Source organism: Panthera pardus, unplaced genomic scaffold (assembly GCF_024362965.1).
Source record: "Panthera pardus isolate Hobbes unplaced genomic scaffold, ASM2436296v1 HiC_scaffold_3, whole genome shotgun sequence".
NCBI lineage: Eukaryota > Metazoa > Chordata > Mammalia > Carnivora > Felidae > Panthera > Panthera pardus.
In genome coordinates, this window is record NW_026526876.1 from 6,832,249 (window position 1) to 6,858,734 (window position 26,486).

General features: G+C 45.2%; 1 protein-coding gene and 1 long non-coding RNA gene across 5 annotated transcripts in view; one reads left to right on the plus strand and one right to left on the minus strand.

Moving 5' to 3' along the window:
• Positions 1-26,486, plus strand: LOC109245854 (uncharacterized). Of its 4 annotated transcripts, none has more exons than XR_008418861.1 (6): positions 1-1,290; positions 16,040-16,197; positions 21,617-21,781; positions 22,129-22,296; positions 24,898-25,048; positions 25,368-26,486. It is a non-coding gene; the product is annotated as an uncharacterized LOC109245854 (long non-coding RNA). The 4 variants fall into 4 exon arrangements; XR_002071123.2 differs by having other exon boundaries at positions 24,908-25,048; XR_008418860.1 differs by lacking the exon at positions 24,898-25,048 and having other exon boundaries at positions 25,368-26,485.
• Positions 1,331-26,486, minus strand: part of DNAH9 (dynein axonemal heavy chain 9) — a 333,637-nt gene continuing 308,481 nt past the window's right edge. Inside the window, 2 exon segments of the mRNA XM_053893249.1 lie at positions 1,331-1,825; positions 8,706-9,095. Of these exon segments, the coding sequence (XP_053749224.1) occupies positions 1,598-1,825; positions 8,706-9,095 (618 nt within the window). The 3' untranslated portion in view covers positions 1,331-1,597.

Genomic DNA, 26,486 nt, shown 5'->3' on the forward strand with positions numbered 1-26,486 from the left:
TCCTGCTCTCATCGTGTGGGAGTTTCACCTTCCTTCTTCATCCTCCTCTTGCCTGCTCCAAGTTTCCTGCTGCTGGTGAGGACCAGGGAGGAGGGCAGTGATCTGTAGGCACGAACCGGCAGATTGAAACTCAAGTTGGATTTCTTGGATTCCAGAGGGATTTTTAACCCCCCTGTAGCATGAAGGTGAGGGGGAAGGCCCCTCATTAGGAAGTGCAGGAACCACAGGGCAGAAAGCAGGAAAATCATGGAGGAACCAGCGTTCGATTTTGTATTCGGTACAGCAGAGATTTGTAGGGTGGTGGGATTTTATGTTTCAGGTTTTTTTTTTAATGTTTATTTTTGAGAGAGATTAACCAGCCCTCCAGGGGAACTCAGATTGCAGCTCAAGTTTAAGGGCCCCTGTTGTAAATCCTAATTCATCAAGGATATGGGGGGGGGGGGGCGGTAATGATTCCAGAAGGAATACTGGGCCCTCCTGGACTCTTCTTAGCAAACAGACCTTCCTATAAGAGCTCTTTAAAACAGTGGAGCTCTTTGGGATTCCAGCGAACATGTATTAGAGAAAAATCTAGAAAACTTTTAGGCTAAAAAGCTGCAGGCACAGGGTTTCTCCGTGGGTCCCTCTGAAATAATCAAGGATGATAGAGATACTGGGAAACAACCTCATTCACGGTTGTGTTCTCAGCACACGGTAAGTGTTTAACTTACTGAATGCATGTGTGAGTTAATAAGGGATACATGTCCTATGTATACTTCCTCTGTCCTTTAGATCACTGATCGGCAAAATGTGGCCCAGCATCTGTTTTTGTAAATATGGTTTTATTGGAGCCCAGCCACACCCATTTATTTATGTTCTGGGTTGAGTCATTGCAGCAGAGAAAAATGCCCTGCAAAGCATAGACCATTTACCGAGTGGCCCTTTCCAGAAAAAATTTGGCGATCCCTGATCCAGAGTAACTGGTCACAATGCAGCCTCTGACCCCGGGGCGATGCTGACAGCCACTGGTCTATGGAGTAGCTGGGAGCGGAGCACTGGGTACCGTGCCGTGTAACTACATCAGGGCTCAGGTGTTTGTGGTTCGTTTCTCTTGGTCTCTCCAGGATCGTTTATGACTCTGCCTGCTCACAAAGCTGAGACCAGACACAGTCGAAGAATAAATCACTTTATTAGGAATGGTGCAGTGTTGTGAAATGCTTCCTCTGCTCGTTCCTGGACCCGAATTCGTCCAGCTGTCGCCGCAATTGTAGGCACATCTCTCCGGGTTCCCTACAAGAATTCTACAGAATTGTGAGTACATGTGATTTCTTTTTTTTTTTTTAATGTTTGTTTATCTTTGAGAGAGAGAGAGAGGACAAGCAGGGGAGGAGCAGAGAGAGGGAGACACAGACTCCGAAGCAGGCTCCGGGCTTTGAACTGTCAGCAGGGCTCGAACTCACAAACCGTGAGATCATGACCTGAGCTGAAGTCAGATGCTTAACCGACTGAGCCAGCCAGGTGCCCCAAGTACATGTGATTTCTTATCTATGCGTCTGTGTCACCCCTCCCCGCCTTGTCCCTCTGGGCAGCCTCCAGCCCGGCCTTGTGTTCTCAGTGGCTAAATCTGGAGAAGCAGAGCGACTCCAGCGAGAACCCACTTAGATGCCTTCTCCTTGGTCTTCAGGTTGAAAGTCCACACATAGGTGGGTCCCCGCTGGGAAGTCTTGTACACGGGACAAGGATAGACGCTGCGGCTGTCCTGTTTATCTGCAGGAATGGCCTTGATGAACATCACGGGCATGGGGGGTGTCAGGTCCTTCAGCTTCGCCTCCGTAATGACCCCTGCCTGGGGACAAGAACATGAAAGGAGCCACCTTAGATCAGACACAGAGTGCAGCCAGCCAGCCAGCCTCCTGTCAGAAGGCCCAGCAGCTGAGACACTGGGAAGGCCTGGCTGCCTTATGAATCGTTAACCCACGATGGGACGGCAGCTGAGATGCGGGAAACCGATTTCTGTTTTCCAGCCTAAATTACTTTCTGAAGGAGAGTTCTAGAAGTTGTTATGTATCATATACAGATTAACCCCTTTGTGACTTGAGCCTCTATTTTTATTTCCTTGTCCATTCACTTCATAAGCATATCGAATGCAACTATTTGCCAGATGGTCATTATGGAAGGTGCTAGGGCTTTGAAAGACGAGGAAGACACAGTTCGTGCCAGCAAATGCTTTAGATTTTAAGGGTTCGGTTATGTCTTTTTCAGCTTCATATGGGACCTCCTTCACCCTCTAGAGCATTTTGACTTCTTGAGCGGAGCTGTGTTCTATCTTTACTCATATGATAGGGACCTAACTTCTGGGGCTTTCTAGTTGGGACCTCTGTGGTTTTCTGAGATGAATCAATAGAGTGATGTGGGGCTGTTTATTTTTATTTACTATTATTTTTTTTTCCTAGTCCTGAGAAATGTTCTGAGGACCAAAAGCATTCCTGTATCAAATAAGCTTGGGAAAAGGTGCTTACCATACACTGAAGACAGGAAGTCCTAGCAGTAAAGAAAAGAGGTGAATTTTATTTAACCTGGTGCTTCCCAAACTTATTTGACCACAGGACTCTTTTCTTTTCAATCTATTTATTTCCTATGGCACTAGTGTTTTATGGAACTTACTGTGGGAAATGTTGATACAGAGCGATTCACAGATACCTTGCAGTTGCCCTGGTGACTTTGATCCCCTTCTACTATGGATAGAGCTTGGCTCATTTTCCATGAAATGCATTTATTTATTTTTAAATTTTTTTTAATGTTTACTATTTTTGAGAGAGAGAGTCAGACAGAGAGAGAGACAGAGAGCAAGCAGGGGAGGGGCAGAGAGAGAGGGAGACACAGAGTCTGAAGCAGGCTCCAGGCTCTGAGCCATTAGCACAGAGCCTGATGCAGGGCTTGAACTCACAGACCTTGAGATCATGACCTGAGCTGAAGTTGGATGCTTAACTGACTGAGCCACCCAGGTGCCCCTCCATGAAATTCATTTAAAGGGGAGGATGTGCCTTTTCAGTTCTGTTAGAGGCTGGTATGAGGCACGATGAGTAATAGATCTTAGGGAAACAGTAGGCACTCCCTTAACATCAACAACTGAGTGTTTATGGCAGGGAGTGGGAGAAGGGGTAGAACCTTTCTTTTTTCCACACGTACCTCAGAACCAACCCTTTTAAAATGTACAAGTCAGTGTTTTTTTAATGTACAATCATCACTTTGTAATTCCAGAACATTTTCATCACCCCTTCTCCCCCCCCCCCCCCAAGAAACTAACCATGGGCAGCCACCATGAGTAGTGGGGTATTGGTGCCTCCAGTGATTATGGTTGAATTCTCTATATGAATGGCATATTTGTTTCCATCTCTTAACTTTTAACCTATTTGTGTCTTTGAATCTAAAGTGTATCTTGTGTAGACAGCATATACTTGTATCATTAAAAAAAAATCCATTCTGCCATTCTCTGCCTTTTGGTTGTAGTGTTTAATTTATTTATATTTAATGTAATTACTGATAAGGTAAGGTTTACATCTGCCATTTGACTCTTTGTTTTCTATGTCTTGGGACTTTATTGTTCCTTGGTTTCTCCATTGCTGCCTTCTTTTGTGTTAAATAGATCTATTTCAGTGTATCATTTTAATTCCGTTATTTCTTTTACTATATAAAAAAATTATTTTCTTAGTGATTTCCCTAGGGATTACAATGAACTTCAGTGTATAAACATCAACTTCAATGAATACCAACTTAATTTCAGTAGTAGACAAAACTTTATTCCTCTATATGTTCCTTTCCTTCCCCTTCCTCTGCTTAAGACCTTGTGCTGGTTTCATGATACAAATTACATCTTTCTGCTTATCAGCAGATTTAGAGTTATCGCTTCCTGCAATTGTCCATTAAATCAGGAAGGAAATAAAAGTTACAAACAAAAATCCATTTATATTTTCTTATATATTTACAGACATAATTACCTTTGCTGGTGTTCTGCTTCTTCATGTGGACTTGAGTTACTGTCTTGTAACTCATTTCATTCTGAAGGACTCCCTTAAGTATTTTTTCTTTTTTTTTTTTTTCAAAAAAATGTTTTTATTTGAGAGAGACAGAGTAAGCAGGGGAGAGGGGCAGAGGGAGAGAGAGAGCATCTTAAACAGGCTCAACACTCATTGCAGAGCCTGATGTGGGACTTGATCCCATGACCATGAGATCATGACCTGAGCCGAAATCAAGAGTCAGACACTTTAACCGACTGAGCCACCCAGGCGCCCCTCCCTTAAGTATTTCTTATAGGTCTGGTCTGCTAGTGGTGAATTCTCTCTCTCTCTCTTTAAACTTGGGAATGTCTTAATTTCTCCTTCATTTTTGAAAGATAGTGTTACTGGATATGGAATTTTTGGCTGACAGTCTTTCTGTCAGCACTATGACTTCCATTCTACTGTCTTCTGACTTCATGGTTTCTTAAGAGAAATCATCTGTTCATCCAATGGAGGACCCCTTGGAAGTGATGGATTGCTTTCAAGGTTCTCTCTTTACCTTATAACATGTCTGCGTATGGATTTCTAAGTTTATCCTATTTAGATTTTGTTGAGATTCCTGGATGTGTAGATTAATCTTTTTTTTTTTTTTTTAATCAAATCTGGAAAGTGGCCATTATTGCTTCAAATATTCTTTCTGGCTATTTCTCTCTCTCTTCTCCTTTTGGGACTGCTACTATGTAGATGTTTGTATGCTTGAGTATTCCTCAGGTTTCTAAACTGTTCATTTATTTTGTTCTTTTTTTCTGCTTCTCAGCTTGGATAATCTCAAGTGATACATTTCCAAGTTTGGCGATTCTTGTCTACTCAAATCTTCTGTTGAATTCCTCTATTTAATTTTAATTTTTTTATTTAATTTTTAATTTATTTTTTAATGTTTATTTATTTTGGAGAGAGAAAGTACAAGTGGGAGAGGGGAGAGAGAGAGAGGGAGACACAGAATCCAAAGCAGGCTCCAGGCTCCGAGCTGTCAGCACAGAGCCCCACGTGGGGTTCGAACCCACGAACTGTGAGATCATGACCCGAGCCGAAGCCGGACACTTAACCAACGGAGCCACCCAGGCGACCCGAAAACTTGAATATTTTAAATAATACATTGTGGCAACTCCAAAAGTCAGGCTCCCTCCATAGAGTTTGTTGTTGTTTATTGAATGACTTTTCTGAACTGACTCTGTATCGTCTGTCTTTGACACCTAAGGCTCCTGAAGTAGCCTTAGTTAGCTTGGTGGTTAGCACATAGTTGGACAGAGGTTTCTTAGACCCCTGGATCCAGTGAGTCTCACAGGTTCTGCCCCAGGGCTCTGTGCATGTGTTGCGCATGCCTGCAGGGCTCAGCCAGGCAGTTGAAAACTCTGCCTTAGCCTTCACTTCCTGCTTGCACAGAGCCTCAGGGTCAGCCAGAAGTGAGCTTACAGACTTCTCAGGGCTTTCTTGAGCCTGTGCACAGCCCTGCCCATGGGCATGGCCCTCTAGGTTTCCAAGGATGAGTTGGAGGTCATCTCATTCTCCAGCTTTTCCTTTTAAGTGGTAGCCTAGTTAGCCTAGTATTTGTAGTTAGCCTAGTATTTGTTCCCCTGTTTATTTTTTTAATTTTTTTTTAATGTTTATTTCTGAGAAAGAGACAGAGCACGAGTAGGGGAGGGGCAGAGAGAGAGGGAGACACAGAATCTGAAATAGGCTCCAGGCTCTGAGCTGTCAGCACAGAACCTGATGCGGGGCTCGAACTCACGGACCGCGAGATCATGAACCTGAGCAGAAGTCGGACGCTCAACCGACTGAGCCACCCAGGCGCCCCTGCTCCACTGTTATCTACTACCTCAGGCAAGCTGGAGGTTAAATAGTTGTCTTTGTTTTCAGTACATGCCTTCAGGGGGGAAAGGCTGTTGCCCTGGGTGAGCTCCAACTCTGGTCAAGTAAAGCAGACTTGTAAGTGGGGTCTTCCTGGAAACCACCACATAGGGAAAATAATGACCGTTTTCTGGGAATGGGTCTTTGAAAGTACTCCAACTCCGTTTTGCCCCCTCCAGTGGCTGGGAGGCTGCTGTGTTCACTGTGACTAGAGCACATTTGTTTTCGAGGCCACCACAGAGTTGGTGGGGATGGGGATGGGAAAAGGGCAAGTTAAAAGGCCACAAAGCTTATTCTCTTACTGAGCTTTGGACATTTTTCTTCACTAAATACTCCTTGGGTTGCTGAAAGCCTTTAGTTGATTTCTAGAGTCCTGTGCAAAAGTTAAGCTCTGATAATGTGGGGCCAGTGTTATTTTATGGAGGAGAGGATATTTGGACATTCTTACTCTTATGTTTTTGCTGACATCTTTTTGGGGGTAGAAACTGAGACTAAGAGTTCTTGGTGGGCGGGTATTGCTTTTTGGGAAGTTGTTATTAGTATTATTTATAAAAAAAATTTTTTTAATGTTTATTTATTTTTGAGAGAGAGGGTGAGGGGTGGGGGCAGAGAGAGAGGGAGACACAGGATCCGAAGCAGCTCCGGGCTCTGAGCTGTCAGCCCAGAGCCCAGTGCGGGGCTCGAACTTATGAACCACAAGATCATGACCTGAGCCAAAGCCAGATGCTCAACCGACTGAGCCACCCAGGTGTCCTGGGAAGTTATTATTATATAGAAACAAGGTCATAAAATACTGGAGTTAGATGATTGGAATCAGTGTCTTTTCCCCCTCCCCCACAGTGCTGGCATTCTTCTGAACTTCTTCCCCACTTGCTCACTTTGGGTTTTTTTTGACATTCTAGCTCTGGCACCCTACAGCACCCTACACCTAATAGCATCCAGGTGTGACCCCCCCTGCTCACAGAATCTTGGACAAATGTTCAGGTGGAGAAGGGGAAGTCAGCTTCCTTCTCAAGGTTCAGGCTGTTTGAACACTGTCCCACTTTGCTCTCCTCTCTGTTGGCCCTTGATTGGTTCCATAGAGCTCCTATGACAAATTACTACAAATTTGGTGGCTTAAAACAACAGAAATGATTCTTTCACAGTTCTGAAGGCCAGACTTTTTTTTTGCTAATTTTTCTTATTTTCTTAACTTTTTTTTTTTTAACTTTATTTTGAGAGAGAGAGCACATATGCATAGCAGGGGTAGGGTAGAGAGAGGAGGAGAGAGAATTCCAGGCAGGCTCCACACTGCCAGTGCAGAGCCTGAAGTGGGGTTCAAATTCACAAACCTGGGGAACATGACCTGAGTCGAAACCAAGAGCCGGTTGCTTAACCAACTGAGCCACCCAGGCACTCCTGAAGGCCAGAGTCTTAAATCAAGGTGTAGGTAGGGTCTGTTCCTTCTGGAGGCCCTGAGGCAGAAACTATCCCATGTATCTCTCCTGGCTTCTGGGGGCTTCCTTGGAATTCCTTGGCTTATAGATACATCACTCCAATCTCTGCCTCTGTCCTCACAGGGCATTGTCTTCTGTGTTTCCAACATGGCCTTCTTATAAGGATACCAATCCTTGGATTTAGGGCCTTCTCTGCTCTAGTATAACCTCACCTCAACTGCATATATCTGCAAAGAGCCTATGTCTAGATAGGGGCACATTCTGAGGTTCTAGGTGAACACGAATTTTGGTAGACACTGTTTAATCCAGTACGGCTCTGTATGTATATTTACATGGCCTACGTGGCCTTCTATGATATCTTAGATCTTTCTTTCCCTCATGTTTATTTTTGAGAGGGGGGGGGGGAGGGAGCACACAAGTGGGGGAGGGGCAGAGAGAGAGAGGGAGACACAGAATCCAAAGCAGGCTCCAGGCTCCAGGCTCTGAGCTGTCAGCATAGAGCCCAACATGGAGCTCAAACTCACGAGCTGTGAGATCGTGACCTGAGCTGAAGTCGGACACTCAACCGACTGAGCCACCCAGGCGTCCCTATAGTTTAGATCACCTGACAGTTTTTCCCCATTAACTCTGTACTAACAGCTAGGAATAGTTAAGTGGCACTTGCCAAGCGGGATATGTGACTAAGCACTTATTCCAGATCATGTGTTATCACAAACGTGAACTTGCTCTGGAGGTATCCATCCTTGCCCATGTCATTTATCCCAGCCAATCTTAGGGTGAGTCAAATCTTTATTAGGCTCCAGTGAGGAACCCTTTCAGAATGTCACATTGAAATAGCATCTACTGGGCTCCCTTTGGAGATGGGGGCAGTGTAAAAGGCAGAAGGGATTCCTGTCCTTCTAGAGCTCGTGGATGAGGAAAGTGGCCCTGGAAGGTGAAATGACATCCCCAGGGCGGGCAGCCAGCATCAGGGATAGCTCGAGAGTTAGTGACTCTCACACTTCTGGAGCATTCTCTGTGTGCCGGGCACAATTCCAGGTGTCCCCGCATATGAACTCATCTTTGCAGCAACTCTTATTTTCCCCTTTCACACTTGAGGAAACTGAGATTTGGAGAGGTAGACCCACGTCCCAAGGTCCCAGAGTTAGCGGATGGTAGTGCTGGGATTCAGATCCACCCAGTTTGGTTCCAGAGCCCTTGCTTTTAATCGGCACAAAGCCTGTGCTCTCCGCACCGTCCCTGGCTGCATGAGAGTGCCTTGAGAGCCTCAAGGAAAGGCCACCCAGGTCAGAAGGTCCGGGGCATCCCCTTTGCACAATCGCACTCTATGGAGGCAATGTGTAATTTAATCAGCCCACAGAGGGTGTCCCACCCCAAGATTTACCTGTACGTCCCAGCGAGCGCCTTCCACAAAGAGGCCATGGATGTAGGCCCCCTCCCGAGGGGCGCTCCTGAAGTCCTCCCTGTTCTTCTTTGTCACGTCACACTGCAGGGTCATCTGGTCCAGTGGCCACTCGTTCTTGCGGGCCGTGGACTGCATGATGGCGGTCAGGAAGGACTGGGGGTTGAAGAAGCCTGTCAGCCACACCGTGGCAGGCATGGTGAAGTCTCCGATCCAGGCCTCCAACTCTTTGATTCGGTCGAGGAGGTCCACAAACCAGGCTCCCAGGCCTGCCGTGGAGGGGTAGGCTCGCCTGGCCCAGGGCTCTGGCACCGTGTCTAGGTACAGGGCGTTCTGTAAGTTCTCCATGTCGCTGGTCATGGTCAGCTCCCCCTGTAGACGAGGGGCAGGAGGGGACAGAGTGAGGGGGCAGGAAGTCCCTGGAGACAACCGGCCATAGGGACCGCTGGCTCATGGCCTACAGGCAGACAGATGAGTCCAACAGTGGTGGCCATGACTGTCCCTAATACTTGGTTTGAAGGTGTGTGAGTCCACACCTACGTACTGACAGTGGTTGACATCCACTGCGGACCTCAGACCACCTGTGGGTTCCCTACCCTAAAGCCTGGGTGCTGGCTCTCCTCCCGCCTTTGCAGCGGGCCCCGCAGCTCAGAAGCACGAGAGGCCCGAGGCTGGACGATCTGTGTCCCCCCCAAATCAAGGATCTCCCCCAGAATCAAGGTAGGAGATACACAGTCAACTTGAAGGAACCCACCTCCAACTGCTAGATGAAAGGTTACGTCGAAAACCATCATTAGGTTCGATTTTGTAACTTTGGTTATGACACGGATCTCCAGCAATTTCTTTCCTTTTTTTTTTTTTTTTAAATGTTTACTTATTTATTTTGAGAGAGAGTGAGCGAGCAGGGGAGGGGCAGAAAGAGAGAGAGAGAGAGAGAGAGAGAGAGAGGGAGAAGGAGACAGGAGACAGGAGACAGAATCCCAAGCAGGCTCCACACTGTCAGCACAGAGCCTGATGCGGGGCTCAAACTCACGAACCACGAGATCATGATCTGAGCCAAAATCGAGAGTCAGATGCTTAGCTGACTGAGCCACCCAGGCGCCCCTCCAAATTTCTTGAAGACCCCATCTCTATTGTAGTGGTTTCCGCACAGGGGTTAGAGTACACGACAAGGCTCGCATTATGGGCTGAATGTTTGTGCCCTCCCCACCGACACCCAAATTTCCTTGTTGAAATGCTAACCCCCAGTGTGATGGTATTAGGAGGTGGGGCCTCTGGAAGGCGCCTGGGTCATGAGGTGGGGCCCTCATGAATGGGATTAGTGCCCTTATTATAAGACCCCAAAGAGCCCCCTCGCCCCTTATGTCTTGTGAGGACAGAAAAAAGATGGCTGGCTGTGAACCAGGAAGTCGGCCCCTCCCTAGACACCAGATCTGCTGGTGCCTCTAGAACTGGGAGAAGTCGATTTCTGTTGTTTATAAGCCACCCAGTCTGGTAATTCAATTATAGAAGTCTGTGTGGACTGAGACAGCTTGGCTCACCCTAAGTGCAGACTGTTAAAATGTCACGCAGGCCTCCCTGCGCCCCGAGTCCCCTTGCCTGTGGGATGGGAGACTGGACCATGTAACTCTATGACCATTTAACTCTTGGAACTGTTAAAAAAGAAAAGTTAAATATGCCTCCCTTAAAGGTGAACATATTTCGGGTCCTAAGTGACAGCTAGAAACTCTGTCACTCAGCCCTCTGACCCCCGAACTTCTTCATGAACTTAACAGAGAGACTGTAGCCGTTACTCTCTCTGCCCTGGAGTCGAGTGGCTGGGCTATTTTCAGATATAAATACCTTCATATTTTATACAAGAACTAAACATCCCGATCAGCCCAGTGCCAGGTAGGCGAGCCCGAATGAGTACAGCCCAAATCATGGATGCTTTTCCCTCAGGTAAACAGATCATATTCCAGCGACAGAAAACAGATTTCCTTCCAGGTATCCGCTCAGCTGCACGGGGGTGGCTCACCAGAGAAGACTGTGGTCGAGGGTTCTGAGGCCACCCCCCGGGTCCGACGGGAGGTATGAGCATCCCATGTCTACCCTCCAGGTTTATCGCTTCTAAACACACCCAAATCAGGAGAACAAAAGTTCCTTCTGGTAGATTTCCCCAAGGGTCTTCTGACACGAACAGAAGTTGAAACAAAAAAACATTGTTCTTTTTCCTGGACTCTTTACTTCAGAGGACACTTCTGAAAAGAGGCTACGAAATATTCCTCGTACATTTGAGCCAAATTCAAGGTTCTGAGACAGAGTGTCTTCCTCATGCCCTCAATTCTGTGAAAATTCATTGTTATACGTAGTTGGTAATTTAGGTATTAGTAAGGTTTGCCAAAAAGCAGCTGATTATTTAATAAAATAGCATTAAGTGTCAAAAGTAAATTTAGTGCAAAGGGAAAAAGTAAATGATCAAACCCTCTCTTTTATGAGACCCCATCTGTGCAACTTTTTCTTGCCTTATCGTACTATCTAAGACCTTCATTCCAACGAGAATAAAAGTGATAAGGGCAGACATCCTTGCTTCCTTCCAAACTTGGAAAAAAATCATCTTCCAACATTAAGAGCGATGTTTTCCTTAGATGTCCTTTATTCTGTTGAGGAAAGTCTCTTTTCTTAGTCTTCTGATATTTTAAATCAAGATTCACTGTTAAGTTTTGTCAGATGCTTTTTTTTTCCTTTATGAAGATGATTGCGTGGTTTTCTTATGTAGTGCGTTTATACGGTGAACTCCATTGATTGAGTTTTCAGCGTTAAAGCCAGCCTTGCAGTCCTGGGATGAACCCCATGTGTCCACGATGTGTTGTCCTTTTCTTATGTTGTATGATTTCATTTACCAACATCTTGCGAAGGATTTTTGTATCTGGGTTTATGAGTAGTATTTGTTCCCCATTTTCTTTTCTTTTTCTTTTTTTTAAAATTTTTTAATGTTTATTTATTTTTGAGACAGAGTGCAAGGTGGGGGAGGGTCAGAGAGAGAGGGAGACACAGTATCCCAAGCAGGCTCCAGGCTCCGAGCTGTCGGCACAGAGCCCAATGCCGGCTCGAACGCACGGACCGTGAGATCATGACCTGAGCCAAAGTCGGATGCTCAACCGACTGAGCCACCCAGGCTCATTTTCTTTTCTCATGGGATCTTTGGTTTTTCTCATAGTACCTTAGGGCCTCATAAAATTTGTTGGGAAGTGTTCCCACTCTGCTTTCTTATTTATTAAAATATTCTGTAAACCGTGTCGTAAACAGATGTGCTGTCATCCAGGCTCTGTTGTTCCACATGGGCAGAGCCCAGGTGGAGTAGAGTTAGCATCATTCTGAAGGGCCCTAGGATTCTGGGAGTGGTGAATGAGCACTGGCTTCAACTTAAATCACCAGCTGCAGTAGCACCTAAGAGAGTCAGCCTGTCCTTTGAAGCTTTGAAGCCAGGCTTTGACTTCTCTCTAGCTATGGAAGTCCTAGATGGCGTCCCCTTCCAATAGAAAATTGTTTGTCTGCACTGAAAGCCTGTTGCTTAGTGTGGCCACCTTCATGAATTATCTCAGCTCGATCTTCTGGATAACTTGCTGCAGATTCTATATCAGTACTTGTGGCTTCATCTGGCACTTTAACGTTACAGACACGGCTTCTTTCCTTAAACCTCCAGAACCAACCCCTGCTAACTTCAGACTTTTCTGCAGCTTCCTCACCTCTCCCAGCCTTCGTGGAACTGAAGGGAGTTAGGGTCTTGCTCTAGATGAGGGTTTTGCTTAGGGGAATGTCGTGGCTAGTTTGGGCATCTATCTAGACCACTAAAACGTTCTCCACATCAGCGATAAGACTGTTGTACTTTATTATCATTTGTGTGTTCCCCGGAGTGGCCCTTTGCATTTCCTTCCAGAACTTTTCCTTTGCATTCACAACTTAGCTAACCATTTGGTGTAAGAGGCCTAGCTTTATGTCTTGTCTTGTCTTTTGACATGCCTTCCTTGGTAAGCTTAATCACCCGCAGCTTTTGGTTTCAAGTGAGAGACGTGTGACTCTTCCCTTCACTTGAACACTTAGAAGCCATTGTAGGGTTATTAACTGGCCTAATTTCAATATTGTTGTGTCTCAGGGAATAGGGGGCCAATGGAGAGGGAGAGAGACAGAGGAATGGCCAGGCAGTGGAGCAGTCAGAACACATAAACAATGATCAATTGAGTTTGCTGTTTTATTGTTTTATTTTTTAAAATAATTTCTTTCAATGTTTATTTTTGAGAGAGACAGAGAGCGATCGGGGAGGAGCAGAGAGAGGAGCAGGGAGCACAGAATCCCAAGCAGGCTCCAGGCTCTGAACTGTCAGCACAGAGCCCAATGTGGGGCTTGAACCCACGAACCACAAGATCATGACCTGAGCCAAAGTTGGACACTTAACCGACTGAGCCACGCAGGCATCCCAAGTTTGCTGTTTTAAATGGGCATGGTCTGTGCACTCCAGAGCAATTACATTCATAATATCAAAAATCACTGATCACCATAACAAATATAATACTGAAAAAGTTTGAAATATTGTGAGAATGACCAAAATGTGACACAGAGAAATGAAGTGAGCAAATGTTGTTAAAATGACACCTACAGACTTGCTCGATGCGAGGCTGCCACAAAACCTCTATTTGTAAAAAATGCATTACCTGCAAGCCTCGGTAGAGTGAAATGCAACAAAATGAAGCATGCCTGTATTTAGCTTTCTTTTGTGAAGAATTTTTGCTTTGTTTTTGGCTGGTCAAAGAGTTCTGGGTTTATCATTTTCTTTTCCTCTAGTCCTTTAAGGATCTCTCTCCACTGTCTCTGGCTTGCATAGCTCCCTATGAGAAGTCTGCTGTCATTTTTCTCTTTGCTCCTTTGCATATACTTCACCCCCGCTCCTGCTCCTCAGCCCGCCTGCTTTACCCTTGGGTTTCCTCAACTTCATTATGAGTTACCTTTACAGAGTTTTCATTGGGTATATTCTTCATGGGGCTTGTTGAGTTTCTTGTGCCTGTGGGTTTGCAGTTTTCACCAAATTTGCAAAACTGTGGCTCTCATTTCTTCAAGTATTTTTTTTTGTCTGATTCTCCCCTTTACCTCTGTCCTCTGAGACCCCAATTATTGTATGTTAGACCATGAGACCACAGGTCACTGTTGTGCTGTTTACTTTTTTAACATATTTTTTCTTTTTCCTTCACTTCGGATAGTTTCTTTTGCTATGTTTTCATCAGTTGCCAATCTTCCAAAGTGCATGTTTCATTCAGCTGCTGTATTTTACATCTCTGTCAATTTCATTTTTTATCTTCCATTTGTACTTCATCACGCTCTTACTTTCCTCTGTCTTCTTCAGCATACGGAGCAAACTTACAATTGGCTCTTAACCTCTTTGCCTGTGAATTCCATCATCCCTGCCATTTCTGGCTCCATTTCAACTGATCCGCTTTTCTCCTGGATATGGATCAGATATTCCTGCTTCTTTACATGCCTGTAATTAGTTTATGTCAGACACTATGAATTTTACAGTTTTGAGTGCTGGATTTCACTGTATTCCTTTAAATAGTACTGGAAATCATTTTTTGTGGCCTGCAGTTAATTTACTTGAAATCAGTGGATCTGTTGGAGGCTTGCATTTCAGCTTTGTTGCAGGGGGCGTGCAGACCAGCTTTCAGTCTTAGTCTGGGTCCAGTTCAGCCCACTGCTGAGTTCCTACCCTTCTGAGAATCCTCCCTGATGCCTCCTGTTTTTGTCTTTCTTTCTGCTCCAGCTGGTGGGAACACAAACTATTCCCAGCTCTGCATGAGCTCTAAGAATTCTTTCTGCTCCTTTGTTATGGTTCCTTCCCAGCTTGGGTAGAGTTTTCTCACTCATGTGCAGAGAGAGCATCAGCCAGCAGAGTGTTGGGGGATCTCTCTGCAGATGTCTGAGACTCTTTGGGCAGCTACCTGCCATAGGCACTCTGGCCTGCAGACTCCACCACCGTGGCCTCCACGAGCTCTGCTCTGCATGTCTCAGTGCAGCACAACTGCAGAGTTCTTTCCTGAACTGTAGCCCAGAAACTGCGTGCCCATCGTAAGCTTGCACAATGAAGGGACTGCATTTCTTCTTCCCTTTCTGTCTCATATCACAGTTATGTCATTATGCGTTTGTCCAAACGCCTGGGATGTACAGCACCAACAGTGAGCCCCAGTGTAGACTACACTACAGGCTGTGGGTGATTGTGATGAGTCAGTGTGGGCTCCTCAGTTGTGACAAATGGATGACTCTGGTGGGAAATGCGGCTGGCGGGGCAGGCTGCGTGCGGGGGCAGGGGGTATGTGGGAAAGCTCTGTACCTTCCTCTTAATTCTTCTGTGAACCTAAAACTGCTCTAAAAAAATAAACTCTTATAATAAAAAAAATGCAATACTTAATTTTTAACACCATTTGGAAATCTGGAATCGTTTTGATAGAGGAACATAAAATGCGTAACTTGGCTTTCTTAAAAGTTTCTCACATCTGCTTGTAATATGGTGTTAATTCATTCTGACGATGGTTTTGCATTTGCTAATTGAATGTGCAAGTGACAGAGCCTTAGAGAATGTACTGTCTCTGAGGTGGTGCCAGTTTGAGGGCGAAGAACAGTTTAGGAAAAGAGGAAACCATTCACCTTGCAGTTAGGTTTCTGAAGTCAATATTCCCACGACCTTGAGCTGAAGTAGATATGACTCACATTCATAGCAGGAGCTGAGAAGTAAAGGGAGAACCTCGCCCCAAATTCACTCAATGTAACTTGTGTCCTTTTCTTAGGAGAAGAGGAAATATATAATCTAGGATAGCATGTCCGGAAAGCTGTTGAGAAAACATCAGTTTCCAGGGCACCTGGGTGGCTCAGCCGGTTAAGTGTCTGATTTCGGCTCAGGTTATGATGTTATGGTTTGTGAGTTCGAGCCCCACGTCAGGCTGTGTGCTGACAGCTCGGAGCCTGGAGCCTGCTTTGGATTCTGTGTCTTCCACTCTGCCCTTCCCCTGTGTCCTCTCTCTCTCAAAAATAAATAGACATTAAACACAATTTTTTTAAAAGAAAAAGAAAACATCAGTTTCCTAAGGTGTTGACAGATTGGTGGAGGCTGGGGTGAGTCAGACAGCAAATTTCTGTGGCCAAGCTCTGGGTAAGTGGGCCCTTCTTAAGGACTCAAGCTATACTGTCATACGGAAACCTTTTTTGACATTTGTTCAAGCCCAATTTCCTCAAGTTCCTCCCGCCTGCACCCTGTGTGACCCTGATTGATATCTGTACTCACTTGCTAACAGGTCAAGAGTCAACAAGAAGACAGCTTGCAGAGAAAACACGGACTCCTTCTCGAGGGGCTACAGGATGCACCCTGTCCTGGTGGCCCGTTCCTGTCTGCTTTTCCTTCCCTAGGAAATTGGTCTCTGCAACCAGCTTTCATTTGTATGAAACACAGGAGGTGAGGAGATGGGCGGGGGGCGGGGGGTGGGAAGCAGGAGCGATATGGGCCTGCGTCCCTTCCCATCTGGCTTCCCGACTGAGGGAGACAGCAGCCCGTCTAGCTGGGCCTTCTGATGGAAGACCGGAGGCACGCGGGCCACATCGGCTGCCCGGTGAGTGGTGACCGGAAGTCGTTGAAGGGCCAAAGCGAGGCCCCCCGTCAGACCTGCACACACAGTCAGCACACAGTGGCACAAAGAACCGAGTAGCTGTCCAAGTCAGCAAGGTGGACTTCAGTGTGAGCATCGTTCACATATTTAGAAACAGGTCTTGTCCATTAGTCGCCGAAAGCCTAGGGAAAAAAGTCTGACGTCCTCACACATTTGAATAATCAGGGACGCCTGGGTGGCTCAGTCGGTTGAGCTTCTGACTCTTGATTTCGGTTCAGGTCGTGATCTCACAGTTTGTGAGTTCGAGCCCCGCATCGGGCTCTGTGCGCTGACAGTGTGGAGCCTGCTTGGGCTTCTCTCTCTCTCTGCCCTTCCCCTGCTTGCTCTCTCACACAATAAATAAATTAACTTAAAAAAAATCTATATTTAAAAAAACATTTGAATAATCAGAAACAATTCCTAGCCCTACCCAGCGTCTAGGCTGGTCACGGCCCCACCAGAGAGGGCACCGCCCAAACGCAGTATCACGCAAGCCGCAAATGTGGGCGGTGTAATTTTAAATTTTCTCACAGCCACACAAAAAAAGTTAAAAAGACTCAGATGAACTCAATTTTCATAATATAGTTCATTTAACTCAATATATGTAAAATGTCAAATATTTTAATATGTAGTTAATATACAAATTAATAGGATATTTTATATGTTTTTTGTCTTATATCATTGAAATATGGTATTTATTTATTTATTTTTACTTTTTCATGGAAAATTTTTCCTTTTATTTTCATTCCAGTGTAGTTAATGCACAGTGTTATGTTAGTCTCTGGTGTCCAACATAGTGACTCAACAATTCTGTACATTACTCAGTGCTCATCTTGATAAATGTTCTCTTATCCCCATCACTTTAGAGTGACCCCATCCCCCCACCCCCTTCCCTCTGGTGACCATCAGTGTGTTCTCTATAGTTAAGGGTCTTTTCTTTCGTTGGTTTCTTTTTTCTTTGTTCCTTAAATATCACATATGAGTGAAATCATATGGTATTTGTCTTTCTCTGATTTATTTCACTTAGCATTATACTCCCTAGATCATCCATGTTGTTGCAAACGGCAAGATTTTATTCTTTTTTATGGCTGAGCAATATTCCATTGTGTATATATGTATGTACACACACACACACACACACACACATACACACACTACATCCTCTTTATCCACTCATCTGTCAATGGACACTTGGGTTGGTCCATCAATTGGCTATTGTAAATAGTGCTGCAATAAACATAGGGGAGCACATATCTTTTCAAATGAGTGCTCTCATATTCTTTGGCTAAATACCGAGTAGTGAGATGACTGGGTCATAGGGTAATTCTGGTTTGAACTTCTTGAGGAACCCCCACACTGCTTTCCACAGTGGCTGCACCAATTTGCATTCCCGCCAGCAGTACGCGAGGGTTCCTTCTTCTCCACGTCCTCGCCAACACTTGTTGTTTCTTGTGTTTTGAATTTTAGCCATTCTGGTAGATAGGAGGTGATATCTCATTGTGGTTTGATTTGCATTTCTCTGATGGTAAGTGATGTTGAGCATCTTTTCATATGTCTTTTGGCCATCTGTGTGTCTTTTGTGGAGAAATGTCTGTTTATGTCTTCTGGCCAATTTTTTTGAGGTTTTATTTATATTTGAGAGAGAGAACGAGAGAGAGAATGTGCACGTGTGATTGGAGGAGGGAGAGAGAGAATCCCAAGTAGGTTTCATGCTGACAGTACAGAGCCCAACATGGGGCTCTACCCCATAAACTGCAAGATCATGACCTGAGCCGAAATTGAGTTGGGTATTTAATCTTAACTGACTGAGCCACCCAGGCACCTGCCCATTTTTAATTTGGATTAAGTGTTGATTGTAAAAGTTCTTTATATATTTTGGACACTAACCCTTTATCAGATATGTCATTTGCAAATATCTTCTTCCTTTCAGTGGGATGTCTTTTAGTTTTGTTGATTGTTTCCTTCGCTGTGCAGAAGCTTTTTTTCATGAAGTTGCAATAGTTTATTTTTACTTGTGTTTCCCTCACCTCTGAGACTTATCCAGAAAGCTGTTGTTATGGCTGATGTCAGAGAAGTTCCTGCCTGTGTTCTCTTCTGGGATTTTTATGGTTTCAGGTCTCACATTTAAGTCCTTAATCCATTTTGAGTTTATTTTCGTGTATGGCATTAGAAAGTGTCTAGTTTCATTCTTTTGTAACTGTCCAGTTTTCCCATCACCATTTGTTGAAGAGATTTTTTTTCCCCATTGCATATTCTTGCCTCTTTTGTTGAAGATTAGTTGACTGTATAATCATGGGTTTATGTCTGGGCTTTATTCTGTTCTATTACTGTATGTGTCTGTGTTTGTGCCAGTACTGTTTTGATTTCTACAGTTTTGTAATATAACTTGAAGTCTGGAATTGTGATACCCCCAGCTTTGTTTCCCATTTTCTTGTGGTTCCATACAAACTTTAGGATTGTTTGTTCTAGTTCTGTGAAAAATGCTGTTGTATTTTGATAGAGATTGCATTAAATCTGTAGATTGCTTTGGATAGGACGGACACATTAACAATGTTTGTTCTTCCAATCAGTGAGCGTGAAATGTCTTTTCATTTGTGTCATCTTCGATTTCTTCCATAAATGTTGTATAGTTTGTAGATGACCGGTCTTTCACCTCTTTGATTAAGTTTATTCCTAGGTATCTTGTTATTTTTGATGCAGTTGTAAATGGGATTGTTTTCTCAATTTCTCTTTCTGTTGCTTCATTATTAGTGTACAGAAATGCAACAGATTTCTGTGCATTGGTTTTGTATCCTGCAACTTTACTGAAATCATTTATCAGTTCTAGTAATTTTTTGGTGAAGTCTTTAAGGTTTTCTTTCTTTCTTTTTTTTTTTTTTTGGATTTTTGTTTTTCAAATGCTTGTTTATTTATTTTTGAGCGAGAGAGGTAGGTAGCAAGCAAGGGAGGGGCAGAGAGAGGGAGACAAAATCCTAAGCAGGCTTGGCACAGAGCCTGATGCAGGGCTTGAACTCACCAACCGTGAGATCATGACCTGACCCAAAACCAAGAATCAGACGCTGAACTGTCTGAGCTACCCAAGCACCCCTGTTTTTTTTTTTTTTAATCTTTAAGTAAGCTCCACACCCAACATGGGGCTTGAACTCATGATCTTGAGGTTAAGAGTTGCACGCTCTACCAACTGAGCCATCCAGGTGCCCCTTTAGTGTTTTCTATCTATAGTATCATATTATCTGCAAATATTGAAAATTTTACTGGGGCGCCTGGGTGGCTCAGTCAGTTAAGCGGCCGACTTCGGCTCAGGTCATGATCTCGCGGTCTGTGAGTTCAAGCCCCGCGTCAGGCTCTGTGCTGACAGCTCAGAGCCTGGAGCCTGTTTCAGATTCTGTGTCTCCCTCTCTCTGACCCTCCCCTGTTCATGCTTTGTCTCTGTCTCAAAAATAAATAAACGTTAAAAAATAAAAATAAAAAAAAAAATTTTACTTCTTCTTTATCAGTCTGGATGCCTTAAAATTTTTTTCTTGTCTGATTGCTGTGGCTAGGACTTTCAGTACTATATTCAATAAAAGTGGGAACAGTGACCATTTTTCTCTTGTTCCTGACTCTAGGGGGAAAGCTGTCAAATTCTCAGCATTGAGGATGATGTTAGCTATGATGTTTTCATACATGGCCTTTATTATGTTGAAGTAGGTTTCCTGTAACCCTACTTTGTGGAGGTTTTTTGTTTTTTTGTTTTTTGTTTTTTCAGTCATGAATGGAGGTTGTACTTTATCAGGTGCTTTTTCTGCATCTATTGAAAGGATTATGTGGTTTTTATCCTTTCTCTTATTTATGTGAAGTGTCATGTTCATTGATTTGTGAATATTGAACCACTCCTGCATTTCAGGATTAAATTCCACTTGATTGCGGTGAATGATGTATTTAATATATTGTTGGATTGAGTTTTCTAATATTTTGTTAAGTTTTGCACATCTCTGTTCCTCAAAGATATTGGCTGATAGTTCTCTTTATGTGATGTCTTTATCTGGTTTTGGTATCAGGGGAATGCTGGCCTCATAGAGTGAATTTGGAAATCTTCCTCCCTCCCTCTTCTATTTTTTGAAATAGTTTGAGAAGAATAGATATTAACTCTTCTTTTAATGTTTGGTAGATTCACCTGTGAAGCCATCTGGTCCTGGGCTTTTGTTTTTCTGGGAGGTTTTTGATTGCTGATTCAATTTCATTGCTGATAATCGGTCTGTTTAAATTTTCTATTTCTTCCTGATTCAGTTTTGGGAGGTTATATGCTCTTAGGAATTTATCCATTACTTCTAGGTTGTCCAATTTGTTGGCATATAGTTTTTCATAATACTCTCTAATAATCCTTTTTATTTCTGAGCTGTCAGTTTTTATTTCTCCTTTTGCATTTTTGAAGTAGGCTACACACCCACCATGGAGCCCAACATAGGGCTTGAACTCACAACCCTGAGGTCAAGACCTGAGCTGAGATCAAGAGTCAGATGCTTAACTGACTGAGCCACCCAGGAGGCCCTCTCCTCTTTATGATCTCGTTTTCGTCCTCTAGCTTTCTCTCTCTTTTTTAAATGAGTCTGGCTAAAATGTTATCAATTTTGTTGATCTTTTCAAAGAACCAGCTCCTGGTTTCACTGAACTGTTCTATTATTATTTTTTTAAAGTTTCTATTTTGTTTATTTCTGCTCTAATCTTTATTATTTCCTTGCTTCTATAGTTTGTTCTTCTTTTTCTAGCTCCTTTAGGTGGAAGGTTAGGTTGAGATTGTTCTTGCTTCTTCAGATAGGCCTGTATTGCTTTAAACTTCCCTCCTAGAACCACTTTTGCTGTGTCCCAAAGATTTTGGACTATTGTGTTTTCATTTGCATTTGTCTCCACGTATTTTTTTTTATTTCCTCATTGATTTATTGGTTGACCCATTCATTGTTTAGTAGCATGTCCTTTAACCTCCATGTATTTGTGCTCTTTCCACATTTTTTCTTATAGCTGATTTCTAGTTTCATAGCACCATGGTTAGAAAAGATGCACGGTATGACTTCGATCGTTTTGCATTTGTTGAGACTTATTATGTGCACTTGAAAAAAATGTGAATTCTGCTACTTTAGGATGGAATGTTCTGAATATATCTGTTAAATCCATCTGGTCCAATGTGTCTTCCTTCTCCCCTCCCAATTTTTTTTTAATATTTGATATAATGAAATTTATTTATATTTGAAGAGAGAGTGTGAGTGGGAGAGGAGCAGGGAGAGAGCAGACACAGAATCCGAAGCAGGCTCCAGGCTCCAAGCTGTCAGCACAGAGCCTGATGTGGGGCTCGAACCCACAAACTTTGAGATCATGACCTGAGCCGAAGTCAGATGCTTAACCGACTGAGCCACCCAGGTACCCCCCTTCCCTTTGTGTTTGTGTGTGTGTGTCCCCTTCAAAGCCAGTATTTCCTTGTTGACTTTCTGTTTGGATGATCTTTCCATTGATTTAAGTGGGTTGTTAAAGGCCCCTACTATTGTATGACTATCGGTTACTTTTTTTAATGTGTTATTGTTTTATGTATTGGGGTGCCCTCATGTTGGGTGCACAGAAAGATTTACGATTGTTACATCTTCTTGTTGAATCGTCCCCTGACTATCTATCTAGCGTCCTTCTTTGTCTCTTGTTACGGCCTGTTTCCAAGTCTATTTTGTCCAATGTAAGTATTGCTACCCTGGCTTTCTTTTCACATCCATTTGCAGGATAAATGCTTCTCCATCCCGTCACTTTGAATCTGCACACATCTTCAGATCTGAAATGAGTCTCCTGGAGGAAGCATACAGATGGGTCTTGTTTTCTTATCCGTTCCATCACCCTATGTCTTTTGATTGGAAGCTTTAGTCCATTTACATTCAAAGAATTATTGACAGGTATGTACATATGTATTGCCATTGTGTTACTTGCTTTATGGCTGTATTTGTAGTTCTTCTCTATTCCTTTCTTGTTCTCTCACTATAAATGGGCTTTCTTTAGAGACAGATTTGGATTCCTTTCCCTTTATTTTTTGCACATCTGCTGGGTTCTGACTTGCGGTTACCATTAGGTTTGTGTGTAACATCTTTTGCATATAACCGTCTATGGGAAGTTGATGGCTGCTTCCGTTTGAACCCCTTCTAAAGCACTAAATATCTACCCCTTTCTCCCCCATGTTTTAGGCATGTGGGGTCATGCTTTCCATCCTTTGATCTTGTGAATCCCTTGAACGATTTTTATCGCTAATTTTACTGCCTTTGTGCTTCCTCTGTTCCTACTCCTGTGCGTCGGTCCTCTGCGACAGGGAACTTGCCCCCGCCCCCGGGACTAAGGCCAGCCAGGTTGGAGGGGGAGGATCCTCAAAGTGCCCGAGCTGGGGGGGGATGTGGTCTTAGGAAGGTTTGCGCTAGTCTCCTGGGGAAGGGGACTCAGCGCAGGACTGAGGCAGTGGCATACCGCAGAAACAAGTTCCTTCGGTAGTAAATGTCCCTACACTGGTTCCTACAGGTGGCCTTGGGTTTATGCTGGAAGGCGGGGGAGGCAGCTCCTTTGTTCCTGGAGGAGTCTCCCTAGGATCTCTGTCCCTCCAGATATGCTCGGAGATGAGTAAATAACTCTCCCTCCCAGGCATTTTTCAAAATTCTGCTTTGATGTTGTATCTGCAAAGGCTGTCTTTTGTCCTGTTTCTTTAAGGGACTCGGTTTCCTTTTGGCCTCTGGCTCTCCCAGAGCTGAGCCTGATGATTTTTCAAATTCTAGGTTTTTGAGTTCTGCCGGTTGTAAGAACTCATGTAAGTTGGCCCCTCCGGTTTTCAAAGCCAGATGTTGCGGGGGTTTGTCCCCGCTGTGAGTGCTCCCCAGCGTGACAATCTGTTTCTCCCCCTTCCCACCCTCTTTGATGTGGCCTCTTTACTTTCAGCTGGAGAGGTTGTTCTGCCAGTCTTCGGGCCATTTTCTGGGTTATTTACACACATGTGAGTGTCACCTAGTTGTATCTGTGGGTGAGGCAAGCTTCCCAGCCTCTTTCCTAAATACGGTGTTTCATTTCTGCTTAACAGAACATCTCAATTTGGACCAGTCACATTTTAAGTGCTACCCTGTCATTGCTTGCTACTGTAGACAGTACAGATCTAGGAATTTAGCTTCTCATGTAATTTTTCTACCCAGGCAGAGGATTTCCTGGGCCCACTGCCATCCGTACATGGCTCTTTGAAAGCTATACCTAGCTGTTGCTGTAAAGAAAGAAACTGGCCTTTGGGAGTTTTGTACATCAGACTTTTGTGCGTTCGGTTAGTGGGAGTCGGTACCTTTGACCAATCAGCTTGGAGTACTCGCAGGACCTAATTCTTCGTTGTGTTATGGCTACAAGGCAGAGGTCTTTTTTTCTCCCTCCAAGTTCATTTGTTTTGAGAGCGAGGAGCAGGGACAGAGGGAAAGAAAGAGAGAGAATCCCAAGCAGCATGGAGCTTGATGCTGGGCTCGAGCTCACGAACTGTGAGCCTCCCAGGCGCCCCAAGGAGCCAGATGTCTTACTGTGGTGACTCCCCAAGACAGTTCCTCTCTCTGGGAACGTGGCTGTGGCAAACTGACGTCCCGTAGGCAGCTCCCCTACCTTCCTCCACCTCTTCTGCGCTTTGAGCCCCTCCGCTCCTCGGGCTTAGCGTACTGTGCCTCTCAGTTCAGCTGATACTTTTTGGGTAGCCTTCCGGCTTCCCATCCAGCCAGTTGTGAACGATTACAAGTTTCTCTACCATAAATGCTATGAGTATTGACTTAATGATTTAAAACGTTACACCTCTCCTAACTTTGGGGCCCAGTCTGAGCCTGTCGGGTGTGCTGGGTAGCGTGAGTGGCCCTCTGTCCTCCTGAACCACTCCCAGGACTTTAAAGTGACTGTGTCCCAGAGAAGGGGACGGCAAGAAGGGGAACCTCAGAATCTCCTGCCAGGTGAGCCGGTCTACAGAGCCCGTCTTGCTGTCCCAGCAGCGTCCTGGTGGGAAGCCAGGAGCTGAGCAGATGCACACTGTGTGGTGGGGCCCTCCCCTGCCCCTCCCTGGCCAGCCCCTCCCCTGGGCCATCAGGTCGCTCCCCTTTCTGAACTCTGTCGCCATCCCCTCGCCCCCTGATCTCACCACCTTCTTCTTCTACCTACTTGTCTTAACACTGTGCTTCACAGGCGGCTCATTCGAAGGATCACCTGGCTGCTGCTTGAAGATACAGGCGACCAGGCCAGTCTGGGGGCCTGTCCTAATGAGACTGGGTTTAGAGGACAGCGTTTTAGAGGGTCTGCTCTCGGGCGCCTGGGTGGCTCAGTCGGTTGAGTGTCTGACTCTTGACTTTGGCTCAGGTTGTGATCTCATGGTTCATGGGTTCGAGCCCCGCACAGGGCTCTGCACTGACCGTGTGGAGCCTGCTTGGGATTCTCTCTCTCCCTCTTTCTCTCTGCCCTTCTCCCGTTCTCTCTCTCAAAATAAATAAACTTAAAAAAATAAAAAAAAGTGTTCTCCAGCTCACAGAGGGACCAGGAGGAAAAGGCCACAAATGCACAGCTGTCCTGACTACTTGTGGGTCAGTGTTCTGTCACCGCCTTCTGAAAGTCACCATGCCCCACTTACTCGCCTGCGTGGACCCTCTGCTCCGGCCAAAGCAGGTAGCTCCTAGAGCAGGGCTAGGGTTCCTCTTTTGGAACCGGTGGAAGATTCTTCTCCTTGTCCCCACCGGTTTCTCCCCTGCCCCCTCCAGCCACTTCTCCTCTGGGGCCTTCCCTCCTCCCACGGCTCTCTGTGCATCTTGTGTTGGGATCTGCCTGTGTGCTCCTTGTGGAGAGGAAGGCCCCCCTTTCTGTCTCCCTACACCCACCGGCATGGAGTGCTGAGACCTGTCCAGGGCGCTCATTGGTCAGCTGTGCTTGAACCAGACTGGGGAAGGCAAGCAGAAACGTCTTCACCCACCCCTTCCTCTGCCCGCAGGCGCACTCGGGGATTCACCCAACCCCAGTCACGGCTCTTGGAAGAAACACGACTGAATGAATTGGAAGATGGATGGGTAAGTGCACTGCACAAATTGCACAGATTTGATAAGCTAAGGCTACAGCAAAGCTCCTGGAGGTAATTACCAAGAGAGACCTGTGTACCACAGTCACGGGCCTGCGTAATGTGACAGGCAAAGGCCTTGCTCACATTCGAGACCATTCTATGAAACTCTGTGTTTCATTTGATTACAAGCTGGCACGTAATTTGGAAACGTGACCAAATACGGTCTTCGACACGCCTTTCTGTCCTTTCTCCTTGTTTCCCTCCATCTAAACCGGCAGGCAGGGGTGGGGAGAAGGAAATGAACAGATTAAAAAAAAAAAACCCACTAACGTAGATTTTGCAGGCTGTCTCATAGTTTCTATGTGACTCTTTGTGACAGGATGCACGGCTGTTGTAACCGTGTCTGTGTGACTCCAAGAGCCGCGCCCCAGGCCACGGGTCACACCGCGGACCTCCGGGCCCGGCCGAGCATTCGCTGCCAGCTTCTCTTCCGTCTGAAAGTGCCAGTGTAAACGGACCGCAGTCCCCTTCCTCAGCTCCTGAACGGCAGCCTGCCCTCCCATTCAGCTGTCATCGAGGTGCACGGTCCGTCGGGGTCCAGGCCAGGCCCCTGAACAGTTCTCTGCTGGTACGTAAACTTGTTTGAGTCACTGGGGGCAGAAACAGCAGACTCTTTCGTTGCTCAAGAGGTAGGAAGAGCCTGTGCGATTACCTTGGATCTCTCGATCCAACCTTGACGCTGTCAAAGGTGAAAATTCTCCCCTTTCCCCCGATGGGGCCATAATAGTCATCAGCTGATACTCTGGGGGGACTTAGTACACGCCAGGGATGGTTCTAAACATTCTATGTGGATCAGCTTACTTAGTCCTTCCCCAAAGCCTTATGAAGCAGGACCATTACGCCTGTTCTACAGGCGAAGAAGCTGAGACACAGTGAGATGTAAGTCACTTCGCTAGGGCCACACGGCAAAGAAGCACAGGGGCTGGGAGGTGACCCCAGGACAGTCTAGTTCTAGAACCTTTTTTTTTTTTTTTTTTAAACGTTGATTTATTT